The 13,609-nt window shown below is 29.3% G+C and overlaps 2 protein-coding genes across 2 annotated transcripts; one reads left to right on the top strand and one right to left on the bottom strand.

Annotated features, from left to right (window-relative positions):
- Positions 1-1,254: 1,254 nt before the first annotated feature.
- Positions 1,255-6,065, bottom strand: LOC130945927 ((-)-germacrene D synthase-like; the record flags this gene model as incomplete). The annotated part of the gene is made up of 7 exons (XM_057874615.1): positions 1,255-1,548; positions 3,184-3,429; positions 3,531-3,672; positions 3,816-4,034; positions 4,628-5,000; positions 5,228-5,510; positions 5,994-6,065. Coding segments are annotated over 7 exons (1,629 nt in total), but the record flags the coding sequence as incomplete, so codon positions are not given.
- A 3,537-nt stretch (positions 6,066-9,602) lies between these two features.
- Positions 9,603-11,832, top strand: LOC130945925 (protein MAIN-LIKE 1-like). The gene is made up of 5 exons (XM_057874614.1): positions 9,603-9,674; positions 10,245-10,517; positions 11,064-11,407; positions 11,523-11,610; positions 11,701-11,832. Exons 1-5 carry the CDS (start codon positions 9,603-9,605, stop codon positions 11,830-11,832), a joined length of 909 nt encoding a protein of 302 aa, XP_057730597.1.
- The last annotated feature ends 1,777 nt before the right edge of the window (positions 11,833-13,609 follow it).

Below are 13,609 nucleotides of genomic sequence, written 5' to 3'. Positions count from 1 at the left end.
TATCGTCAGATTTTTTTTGTCAATTTCATCGATAATTCTAACGGTTTTCGACGTTTTTTAAGTGGGATCCACTATTACCAGGATTATTTTTGAAAACTAGTTTTCAGCACTTCTGTCATCAGTTACCTTTTGTTTATCGACGATAAATAACTTGTGGCATGCTGTTAGCTACTCTTATATTAAAACTTATTATTATTTGCTTTTTTCATGCTTCATAAAAAAAGGTTTATATTGAACAATATAGTTCACAAATCACAAGAAAAGGCCTATAATTTCATTTGCAAGGAAATAAGTGATTATTGATGTCAGCGTTACTTTATTATGCTTAAATTAAATATGGCTAACGTCAATGATCGATATTACTTTTATTTACTCATACTTATTTAATATAAGAGTCTTCATTTATTATCTTATTAACTTTTTAAGAAATTTAATCTTAAGATTTAAAAAAAAAACGATTACATATATAAATATGAAGTCGAGATTACCTACCTTTAAGTCAAATTCCAATTATACAGATATATTTATATTTACACAACTTAATTATAATAAAAGTATTTTACATGAATCTATTATAATACAATATAAATACATATTAGACATAATTGCAACTCTTGTTCCTCTTAAAAAAAAAAACAAATTTAAATGATTAAAGCGAGAAAAGAAAAAACCGAAATGTTCATGAGATTGGGTGTTGATGTGCAAGCACATGCATTACACAAAATATTGCAAAGTTTTGAGAGGGTTAGTTAGGTGGCAGATTTGAACCATCGCAAAACGATTTTGTGGTGGTTCGCAAACCGCTAAAATGACCTATGTTCATTTCGTCTTCGAGATTAAAGTGAGCAAAATACGATTAATTAGTATAATCTCTATTTAAGAGAATTCTTGAAATTTTAAACTTAGAGTAAAACTTGTCCGAAAAATTGATTCATCATTTTTAATATATATATATATATATATATATATATATATATATTTAATTTTAATATACTAATAATAATATAAAATATTTTACATAATTATTTAATTTTATTTATTTTTTAGATAATTATTCTTTTATAATTAATATAAAAAATAATTATTTTTACTGACATTATATTACGAAATTTAATATACATGCAAAATTATATAACAAAATAGGTATCAAATTAAAGAACTAAGAGAGAATGTGAACAACTCTTACAATAAACTTGGGATAAGTATAGTTGCACAGCAACTCTACCCATAATTCAATAATTTTTAATACAACTGCTAGAAGACAATTGGATCCAAAAGTAGTTCAACAACATATTCTCTTAGCAGTTCAATGTTTGTGTATTTATCCTCAAAGTTTGAGTATGTAAACTCAGTTATACGAGCAAAATTAACAATAGAATCAAGCACGGGTCTTGGGATATTGTTTGATTTGAGACATTCTTCGTTTATATCCTTCCAATAATCTCTGATCTCCTTTACAATGAGTTTGTTGGCCTCTTCTTGAGAAAGATCGTATTGTTTCATGCAGCATTCAACAGCAGAAGCAACATGTTCTCTTTGCTGCTCAAACTATAAATAAACCAAATCCAAAACATCATTAGACAAAAAAGTACTTGGTGAAAAGAATACAAATAACTTTTACCCTTCCATAGTTATATATGTACATGTTCAAAAGTTATTTCCTTGTCATTAGTGACTTAATTTTAATTAATATAAATGATTTTGATTTTTTCTTTTTTGAACTTACTAGTCCTAATATTACCTGAAGATATTTTACATATATATTTCAGAATAAATTTGACTTAATTAATTCTATATATGTATACACAGATAATGATACTAATCCATGTTATTACTAATACAAGAAAAAAATTAAACAAATAATATTTTTCAATAATCAGTACGATTATATCTACTTGGTCATTTGTTAAAACCTTAAAATTCATAAACTAGTTTTTAAATAAATTATAGGAATTATTTAGAAGGAGAAAGGAGTAAAATTAAGTTCAATTTTAATTTCTTCCAGTATTATTACTAACTAAACCAAAAAAAGAAAAAAAAAATAATTAGAATACAATCGCTACCTATATATATGAAGACATCCATTTAGCAGTTAATTACAATTTATAAAGTAACTAAAAAAGTTTGAAGTTCATGCAAGTAATTTTGATAAAAAAAAAATAAAGAGAAAATCCCACTCCTCTCTCTTACGAGATGCTAAAATGACACTCCCCTCTCCTCTATTTATAAAATATACATTTTCCTCTCTTATAACTTTTAGAAAACCTCCTCTTTAATCCATTTTAAATTTTTTGTGTTAACTAAGGTTAACTTTATCTATTTTTTAAGAAAAATAAAATATTTTTTACAAAAATACCCTTTAACAAAAATTTTATTTTTTTGTCATTAAATTTTGCTTACCAAAATATCATTTAATAAATTATTTTTTATTGATTAAATTATATTTTTACCAAAATATTTTTAAAAAAATTTAATAACTAAAATTATTTTTTTCTAAAATATCCTTCAATAATTTTTTAATTATTAAATTATGATTTTACCAAAATTTTTGTTAACATTTTTTTATATTTTATTATTAATTTTTTTATATCAATGTATATTATTTTAACATTAAATAAAAATTTTTACCATTATTAATATGTATAACAATTAATATATATTGATATAAAAAAATTAATAGTAAAATATAAAAAAAATGTTAACAAAAATTTTGGTAAAATCATAATTTAATAATTAAAAAATTATTGAAGGGTATTTTAGGAAATACAATTTAATCAAAAAATAATTTATTAAAGGATATTTTGGTAAGCAAAATTTAATGATAAAAAATAAAATTTTTGTTAAAGGGTATTTTTATAAAAAATAATTTATTTTTTTTTTTAAAGTTGGATAAAGTTAACATTAGTTAACACAAAAAAAATTAAAATGGATTAAAGAGGATGTTTTTTAAAAGTTATAAAGGAATGGAATGTATATTTCATAAAGGAAAAGTCTATGGGGTCAGCAACTTTTGTGTTTTCTGGCCATTACTTAACCATCAAAAGAAAAGTGAGTAATTTCTTATCATTAGATGTAATTTTACACCATTAAAAACACGGTTGATGGCTAATTGATGGTTACACAATACCAAAGTTGCTGGTCTCTAGCATTCCTCTTTTATGTCAAAATAATCAAATTAAATACCTTATGTGAGCCCATATCATCCATGAGTCTGCCAATAAGTGACACAGCTTTTACAATTTTTGGATCACTCATTATCCAATCAAACACTTCTTTTGTTGCGAATCCTGCCAAACCAAGAAAAGCTATGATCTGAAGTGGCAATGTAGAAGATATAGCTCCATTAACTTTATACTCATCGTATGTTGGAATATAGCCCCCATGGCACCATTTTGCTTCAATCAAGTAGGATTGTGCCAAGTTAAAAAACTGCAAGTACAATTTATAAACCAAATAATAATTAGTTGACTATTTTAAGGTTATTAATCATAATATATTTTTTAGAAAATATCAAGAAATTAGAGGGCTACCTCTTGTTTAATATGTTGCAACACCAAACCTGAAATTTCATCCTTTGAAGTCATTGACTCAATTTCATCCCACATTTCTAAAATTGTATTAAATACGGCTTTCATGCATTCCGGAAGAGATTTAATGAGACTAATATCCCACCTGAGGAAAAATAAAAAAGAAGGAAAATTATATCGATAAAAATTGCCTAGTAAACGAACTACACATAAATGAGTTTGAATAATATATAGGAATTGCTACAATAAATTAATTATATAGATTATTTTTAGATGTAATAAATCAACCTTTGGATTGCCTGTGTGAAGAGCTCAAGTTCTTGGAGTGTACCATAGGCATCATAAGTATCATCGAGAAAAGAAATGCATACAACCAATTTGGTCATCAACATTCTTGCAGTGCTATATTTTGGATCACAGGATATGGCTAATGGCCAAAAATATGCTTCAACCACTCTTTCTCTGGCATAAGGGATCTTTGTCGAAAACTCGCCATTTTTCCACCACCTGTAATAATACATATATTATAATTTAATAAACAAGATTTTAAAAAATCATCTAATTCTCTTTCTTAAAAATAAAAAATAAAAAAAGTTTAATTATTCTATCAATCCTTATAGTTTTACTGAATTTTCAATTATGTCCTTATACTCTTTTTTTCGATTAAATTTCTATACTATATAAGATTTTGTAATTAAGTCTCTACCGTGTATTCCGCTAAGCAAAACAAATATGCCTAATACTTGACTGAATATTCTATATAATTTAACAGAATATTTCATTAATTTCAATGTTTTTGTCATAATAGGAGGGACCTAGTTATAAAATCTAGTATAGGGACCTAATTGAAAAGAAAAAAAAAAGTATAAGGACCTAATTGAAAATTCGATAAAATTATATGTACTGACAAAGTAATTAAACCAATAAAAAATTATAAGTATTTTTGAAAAGTCTTGCAAGAATATTCTAAAATAGCTCAAAATATTAAAATATTTTCATATGCCTAATTAAAGCAAGAATCATATTAAATTTCCCAAATTTAATAGAATTATAGTTACTAGTTAGGAGTAAAGTGTTTTGGTTAATGTTATTGGACTTACTTGGTGATATTACCAACTTCAGTTTGATGCAACTTCTGTAGCATGTTGAAATCTAATTTTGCAAAAGTTAAAAGAAATTTGTTATGAGAAGGATCTTCTTCATAAAAAGACATATATGCCCTTGTTCCTATCCTTGGAACTGCCTTGTGAAGAGGTTGTTTTAAGCTCTGGTTGATTTGTACGGCAAGAGATTCACTCAATTGATTGGTTATGGACTTTAGTTTAGTGTATGTGAAATCATGTGCTTCTTCTAATATAGCTTCTCCATGAACTCTCAATTGTGTAGCCTCATATAAACTCCATATTCCTTCAACATCTTGAGCAATTATTTCTTTGAATCTTCCTTCACTATTCTTGAATTTGTTAAATACATCTGATATTCATACATATTAACTATCATGAATCTATAACATGTGACCTACATAAAATACTTAGTTTAGTTTGATAAATTAACACTAAGAAAAAAATTTGTTTATTATTATATATTATCTAATCAATTTATACATTTAAATTAAAGTAAGGATATAAGGAGTGAATACCAAAAGTAATTACTAAGTTTGCTAATAAATTAAAGCACTTTATAATTATAATATTACATACCTGATGAAATTTGATATCCTTTTTGTCTGAGCAAACGAAAGAGTAATGCGTGAAAGTGAATTCCACCTTCTTTTGGGATAACAAAGTTATTGTTGGTAAAGTTAATGTAGATTTGATTGATTGCTTTCTCAATTTCATGTTCAAAATGATAAGATATATCTAAACGTTGAATTGAATCAATGATATTTAATTTTTGTAAAATATCATTATCTGAAGAGAGCTGCACCTTCACTTCCTCTCTCAGCTTTTGAGCTTGTTGCTTCGTATTGTCATCTGGTACTTCCTGTTTTGCTAAAACTATTACAAAAATTTCGAAGTAAAACTAAAACTACAAATTGGTGAAAGATTTATTATTTTTGGTGATCAGAATCAAAGATTTATTGTTGGGATGTCTTGGTGAAACATAAATCTGTTCTCCTCTGTTTTATAACGATATATAAACATTGAACTAGTTTTTTTGTTTTTATTATTTTTAAGTAATAACTCATCAAAAATATTTAACTTAAGTAATAATATATAATACACTCAAAACACAGTTAAAAAAAAATATATTTAGAATTCAACGAAACAAAATAAATTGAGCCATAAAAAACAATAACACCTAACTTTACAAGAGATCTGCTAAACTTGCAGTTGACACACACAAAAACTAAATCAAAACATAAAAATATAAATTTATCAATAACACTAAACTCCCTAAAAGATAGTAATTATTAAGGTAAGTTAGTGCCATATAAACAAATAATAAAATGATTAGATGGCATACCAATAATAATGGATGTGAATTGTGATATTGAAGGAACAAATCTCCCCAAATGTTGGGTCGAAAATGTGCACAAGGTCGTGTTATATTATATCAGATGATAAATGTTGATCATCATTTGTAGCAGCAAGAGACATGATTGTCACTCACTAGTTTTGTGATTTGGAAATGGATCCAAAACTCTAATTAATTTCTAATACAAACGATGGAAAGGACCCAAGTTATCGCCTTATCGGTGAGAATTGAGAAATGAGAATGAACAACTTTATTGGCTCAAGCTCTCTCTATATATAGGGAGGGATATGAAGTAATTCAAAATGATTTTTTTTTTTATTTATTTAGATTGTGGCTACAGTGATAGAAATTTGAAGAAAAATCATTGCTCAAAGTCATTCAAAGGTTGATCAAATATGTTTTTGCTAATTTGTTCATAAGTGTGCAACTTCACTATAAAATAATGGAGCTAGAAAGTCATAGGCATGACTTAGAAAATTTCACCATTTAGAACTCTTTTAAGTTAGAATTTTAAAGGTGTTTTTATATTTTATTTTGTGACCAAGTTATTAGTTATTTTTTTTGTTAGAGAAGATTTATCTATATTTTTGGTATCTTTTTTTTTATTTTGATGAAGTATTTTGTTTTTTGTTTTTTTTTTGTTATTTTCTTTAGAATTGAAAATATATACCATTTGATTTAATACTGTAAAATATTTTAGACGTATTTAAAACTTAATTTAGTCCATTTCAGTGTCTGATCATTACTTTAATATCTACCTTATTAATTAGATTTTGATTTAGGTGAAACTATCACCTATTTTATATTTTTATGATATTTCAAATAAAATATTTGGTAACACAATTCTACTTATTTTTTAAAAGGGAACCATTTAAATAAAGACGTTTAAAACGTCTTTTTATAAAGATGTTTTTTAATAATTAAAAATTTAATACATATAATTGATTAAATTGTGTTATTTTTGTCAAAATTAGATCAGATAAATTGATTTGGCTAAAAAATCGGTAAACCAAATATTGAATTGGTTTAAATTAATATTTTTTTATAAAAAATGACTAAAATACTTCTATTACATATATATTTTTTAAAGTTTTGAGAACCATAAATCATAACTCTATGATGGTAAAGAGAAAAGAGAAAGATTAAGATTTATGATTCTCAAAATTTATACATATATATAATAATAATAAGAAGAATAAGAATATTTTAGTTATTTTTTATAATAGAAATATTGTAGTTATTTTTATAAAAAAATAATTAATTTAGATCGGTTCAAGGTATAATTCATTGATTTTTTTTGTCAAATCAATTTATCTGATCTAATTTTGACAAAAATAATATAATTTAATCAATTATATATATTAAATTTTAATTACTAAAAAATATCTTAAAATAATATTTTAAACATCTTTATCTAAGTAGCGCCTTTTTAAAAAGGGACTTATGTCAAGTGCAAATTTTGTACACGTTTGTGTATTGCAAATATTATTGGTTCAATTATTTAGTCATTAATATTATTTTAATAATTAAATTTATCATAAGTGAATAATATCTACCAGATATCCTCTCTCTCTCAAAATTAAAGACTAATTTTTAATTAGTATTTTTAGTTATCGATCTAATTTTTTAATTTAATAATATATTTTTAATTTATATTTTTAAATATTATTAATTAATTATTAATAAAAAGTAATAAATTTTATTAATTTTTTAATATATTTTTAAAATTTCAAATAATGTAATTTTATTATTAAGTTCTTTTTTTTTAATTTTCTAGAAGACTTTTTTATTTAAACTTCTAGTTTTTCTGATAAAACTCAATAAAAATTGAAAACTTAATCCACTTATTCTAAACTAACTTAGCTTCTTTTGGATTCATAAAATAAGAAATCTTCAACTTTCTATATATAGATAAGCAGTTTACAAGGAAAATTCTACCCCAAATGTTAGGTATAGCCGTAGAGGGAAAATTTAATTAAATAAAATAACAGGACATGTGCCTTACCTAAATTATGCAAGGGATTTATCATAATAAATAATTTTTGGACACTTGAGTGGACTTTTAAGTCTAAATTGTTAACACTAAAATCTTGTCACTCGAGTAATATCTTACAATATCTAAACATATCATAACAAGTGGTATAAAGTGATTCACTTTCTAATGCATTTAAAATTTAAACTCGAAGAATGAAATAGTTATTATCGCCAAAATTTATTATTTCATGCGTCATAAAATCATGTCTAACACATTGGGGGTGTGGTTTTTCGGTTATTTTTTTTTGTATATTGAAAAAATTTTGTTGTAATACTTAATTATTGGATTTTATAGTGTTTTTTAAAATTGTGGGAACATTGTAATACGCTCCATCTTGTATTGTATATTTTAATTTAAAATATACAATACAAGGGAACGTATTGTCAATACAAGAAGGACGTATTACACTGTTCTCACAATTTTAAAAAATACCATAAAATTCAATGATTAAATATTATACCAAGATTTTTTCAATATATAAAAAAATTAACCTGATTTTTCTCGCAGGGTGTGAGAATTTGTTTTTTAAGTCTTCTCAAAAGTAGAACAGGATGTGACAATTAATAGAGTAGCATAGAATTTAGATTTAATTTTAATTTTATTTGTGTATTAAAATATATATATAATTGAGACTTATCTTATTCCTTATCTAATTCACACGAAAATTTTATCAACACACTATTTTATTCGTTATGAATCAAATTAATAATCTTATAAATTGAGTATCCACAAATAAAATGTTTGTTGTCACACTTAAAATAGAGATTCTTTATTAACTTTTTCGCATGGTGCCAGAAAATTTTTCTGTTTTCATAAGGAGCGAAAAGTTTTTATTTTTTAGGATTTGTGCAGATTGCGAGAATGTTATTTTAAATTTTTTCTTTTTTTTTTTGGCTTTTTACGATCTGTGAGAAGGTTTTGAATTGACAAAATCAACCTATGAGAAGTTTGCTTTTGCATATTAAATTGACTAATACAATTTCTTGCAATTTGTGAAATGACACTAAACTAATATTTTTTTCGAAAAAAGCTCTAGCTGTTGCTGTTACTGTCACGCATACATTCTTTTGTAGTATTATATTATAAAAAAAAATTAAGAGAAGAAAAGACTCATATTATTAAGGGCAAATCACTTAATTAAGTCAAGGGTAGCAGAAAATTACATAAATCAGTCAAACAAAAAATTAGTTCATAAATTTATCAATGTACATTTTTATATAGTTTGAATTAGTTTGTTTCGAACTTCATTCATATGTAATTTGAATCACCTAGATTCGAACTACACACACGCACACACTGACTAATTCGACTTAAGGTGATTCGAATTACACCCAAGGACGAAACCCCAAGTAATTCGAAATCAAATCTGGCTGATTCGAATTACTCATTTGTTAGCTCTAGTAGTAATTCGAATTGGGGTGTTTCGGATTACACTTGGTTTGCCTATAAAAGGAATTCGAATCACTCTCATTCGAATCACTTTTCCAAACTCATACCCCACCAAATTTCAGAGAAAACGACCTAGATTCGCTCTGACAAAGGCTCGAGCAGATACTTAGCCGATGGGGGACGATCCGGAAAGACTATATCGTTTGGATGGAGTTGCTCATATAGCCGGGGTCATCAACGACGAGGTTAGTAGTTAAAGTTTTTTTAGTGGTTTGTTTTAGTGGTTTTGTAAGTGATTTTGCATGTGGTTTATTGTAGTGGTTTGTGTTAGTGGTTTTGCAAGTGATTTTGTTAGTGGTTTTGTATGTGGTTTATGTTAGTGGTTTTGCATGTGGTTTATATTAGTGGTTTTACATGTGGTTTATTTTAGTGGTTTTATTTGTGGTTTTATTGCTGGTTTATGTTAGTGGTTTCGGAAGTAGTTTATGTTAATGGTTTATGCCAGTGGTTTTACACGTGGTTTATGCTAGTGGTTTATTTTAGTGGTTTTGTTTGTGGTTTGTTGTTGGTTTATGTTAGTGGTTTTGTTAGTGGTTTCGAAAGTAGTTTATGTTAGTGGTTTATGCCACTGGTTTTGCAAGTGGTTTATGCTAGTGGTTTTGCTAGTGGTTTATGTTAGTGGTTTTGCATGTGGTTTTTGTTAGTGGTTTATGTTAGTTTTTTATGTTAGTAGTTTCTGTTAGTGGTATGTTGTTAGTGGTTTATGTTAGTGGTTTTGTAAGTGGTTTTAATTATGCGGTCTTTCATATGCGCAGCCCCAGCAATGCATCGCTAGCATGCGGCGGCAGCAGGGCATGCGACTCGACGACAGGTACGTTCTGTACTTGCAGATGGCGGGATTATATCATCTTGCGAGACTGAACGATAGATGGTTCAGATTGGATGAGCCCCTTGTCAGTGCTTTCGTCGAGCGGTGGCGTCCAGAGACGCACATATTTCACATGCCGTTCGGGGAGTGCACGATCACACTACCAAGAGTTGCTTGGTGTAGGGGTGTTCATGGATCGGATCCGATCCGCATATCCGCGGTGTTTATCCGAATCCGGTCCGAAAATTGTAGATATGGATCCGATCCGCAAGGCCTTCGGATCGGATCGGATCTGCACACTAATCGGATCGGATTGCGGATTTTGTATTGCTATCCGTATATCTGATCCGCATATCCCGTATCCGAAAAATAAAGAAATAAATAACTAAATATTCTTTTTATGTTTTATTTCAACTAATAATTATCATATATGTTATATTATTTTAAGAGTAAACATATTTAAAAGAATAGAAAAAATGAATTTTATTGATATTTTTTTAATAAAAATAAGCTTTTAAAAATATTTTTGTGTTTTGCGGATATATCCGATATCCGATCCGATCCAATATGCAAATGTGCGGATCGGATCAGATCCAACCTTAAAAACTGTGGATATTGGATCCGATCTGATCCGATGATTTTAGTGCGGATCGGATCGAAATTTTGGCCATATCCGTTCGATCCGATCCGCGTGCACCCCTAGCTTGGTGTGTTACCTCCTGCGAACTAAATTCAGAAGTTTGCAGTGAACTGCACCTGGTTCCAGGAGACATTCGGAGAGTGCCCCGAGGGAGCCGACGAGGAGACAGTCAGGCGCTATGCTCGTGCCTATATCATGATGCTGTTGGGCACTCAGTTGTTTGCCGACAAGTCCGGCAACCGTGTTCACAGTAGGTGGCTACCCTACATGGCTAGGATTGAGGAGATGGGTGGCTACAGCTGGGGGTCGGCAGCACTAACGTGGTTGTACCGGTGCATGTGTCGAGTGGCCAACAGACATGTGGTGAAGTTAGCCGGCCCGTTACAGTTACTTCAATCTTGGATCTTGTGGCACTTTCTTGGGTTTAGACCTGCTGGGTATGATACGTTCAGCTGGCCCTTGGCCTCGAGGTACTGTTGTCGGACTTTTCTATTTCGTCTTAAATTATTTTATTCTATGTCCGCTTATAATGTTATGCCATTTGGATGATCTTTTCTTTCGTTATAACACCGATGTGACTTGCAGGTGGGCAGGTCACAATCCTTCCGCTAGCGAGAAGGGACCTCGGCTGCAGATGTGGAGGCTGAGGATAGACCTGTTACAGACTGGGGATGTGAGTATACTAACCGCTTTTTTTTTAAATAAGTAACATTTCATACTACGCATCACGATATGGCCTAACGTTGTTGATATGTATTTGCAGTTTATTTGGATGCCGTATAGCTCTCCCGACGTCCTTCAGGTTGTGCATCCGGAGGTGTTGGAGCCTCGTCATACGGTGTTATGGCGGTGTGTGACGGCATTGATATATTTTGCCGTCATAGAGTGGCATTAAGTTGATCGGGTGCTACCATAATTCGGTGGAGTACAGCCCCACCCCTAGCCCGCCCTGAACAACGACTTCTTGATGTCGAAGGACGGCAGAGGCGGTGATCGTTGGTTCCCATACAGTTTGCAGTTCTGGCATCTTCATTGGGAGAGCCGTGCGGATCACGTTCTCCGGTTTGATGTTGTCGCAGACCCAGGCCCCTCACATAACTTCTTGGATTGGTTGGGTCAGCATGGTAAGAGATTCTTGTCACCGGAGATGTATCTTGAGGATCCGAGAGCCGTGCCTATTCCAGCTCCACATCATCATCGTCTGGATCATCCAACAATGCATTGCCCAGACCAGCCCGTGCAGCACACTGTAAAGAGGTCGGCACAATATCCCCTATTCCAACCTCGTCGCCTCCACTACAGTTGAGATCAACAGCGAACGAAGGGGAGGCGACAGGCTTGACCGGAGGTTCATACACAGGGACGGACGAAGATACACCAAAAAATTTCTTAACCCGTTTCACGCCTTCCAGACCAAGTTTATGTAGTACAAAATTAACAAGGTCATCATAGCTCGTCGTAGGTCTCATAAAAATACTGAGAGGATCCTTATCGGTGAACTTCACACCAGATCGTGTTTTCCTCTTAATCGATCCTCTGTTATGAACCAACACTACAAAACTCTCCTCACTAGCCATTTTTTCACTCTAATGAGATTAATTCACGTTCACACCATATTTATACACGTCTGGCCCTATATAATTCGAACCAGTCTAATTCGAACTAAACATTGTGTAATTCGAATCAGCCAGTTTCAAATTACTTGGGATTGCGTACTGGGGAGTAATTCGAATCACCCTGATTCGAATTACTGTGTGTGTAATTCGAATTAGGTTGATTCGAATTAGTGGGTGTGTGCGTGTGTGTATAGTTCAAATCACATTGGTTCGAATTATATGTTTTTGGAGTTCGAATTAATCTGGTTCGAACTATATAAAAACGTGCATTGGTTGATTTATGAACCAGATTTTAATTTGATAGATTTGTGTAAAATTTTGCCCTCCTTAACTTAATATAGTGATTTGCCCTTTTATTAAGATGTGCAATAATACATTTTTTATTAATATTATATCATAAAAATATATTTTTTTATAAAATTATTTAAATCTTTAAAAATATTTAAAATATTTAAATTATTTTTTAATTAACTTAATTTAGTTCTAATTTTAATTTTACTCCACCTCAATTTTCAATTCTTTACTACCACCAAAAAATTTAGGTGAGATAGGACTGATATAGATAAGAGGAATTAGATTTTCAAGGTTTTTTTAATGAGGGTTCTTAATCTTTGCACTCTTGTTCTTATGAACTCCATTATCATTCCTTCTGATCAGAAGCAGAGGAATTGATCACCGTCAAATCTACAATATCCACCACTTTTCTCATAAAATTGATAATCGGATGCAGTTCAATTTAAAAGAAATTTCATTTTTAAAATTTCAGTGCAATTCATTTACAATAAATTATTGAAATCAACAGCAGTATTTATGTTTAGTGGCACATTAATTATAAACTGACACTCATTTATAGAGTAGATTTTGTGATCCAACATCTTTTTACTCTTATTTATAGAATAAATTGTGATTTAGCACCTTCTTACAAAAAAAACCGCAAATGAATAACGAGTATTATCTTTAGCAAAATTTATTTTATATAAAAGATAATTTACTTGGTGGTGGTGACAACCGTAATAATAAATTGAGGATCAAATAAAATTAGAATTAGAGTTAGAT

Source organism: Arachis stenosperma, chromosome 8 (genome assembly GCF_014773155.1).
Source record: "Arachis stenosperma cultivar V10309 chromosome 8, arast.V10309.gnm1.PFL2, whole genome shotgun sequence".
Taxonomy (NCBI): Eukaryota; Viridiplantae; Streptophyta; class Magnoliopsida; order Fabales; family Fabaceae; genus Arachis; species Arachis stenosperma.
This window is presented reverse-complemented; position numbering and strand designations above follow the sequence as displayed.

Excerpts from the sequence above, each read along its gene's own strand:
- LOC130945925 (XM_057874614.1), top strand. The coding sequence starts at position 9,603 with ATGGGGGACGATCCGGAAAGACTATATCGTTTGGATGGAGTTGCTCAT. Across the intron at positions 10,518-11,063 it reads ATCCGATCCGCATATCCGCG|GAGACATTCGGAGAGTGCCC; the intron begins GTGTTTATCCGA and ends ACCTGGTTCCAG. Across the intron at positions 11,408-11,522 it reads AGCTGGCCCTTGGCCTCGAG|GTGGGCAGGTCACAATCCTT; the intron begins GTACTGTTGTCG and ends TGTGACTTGCAG.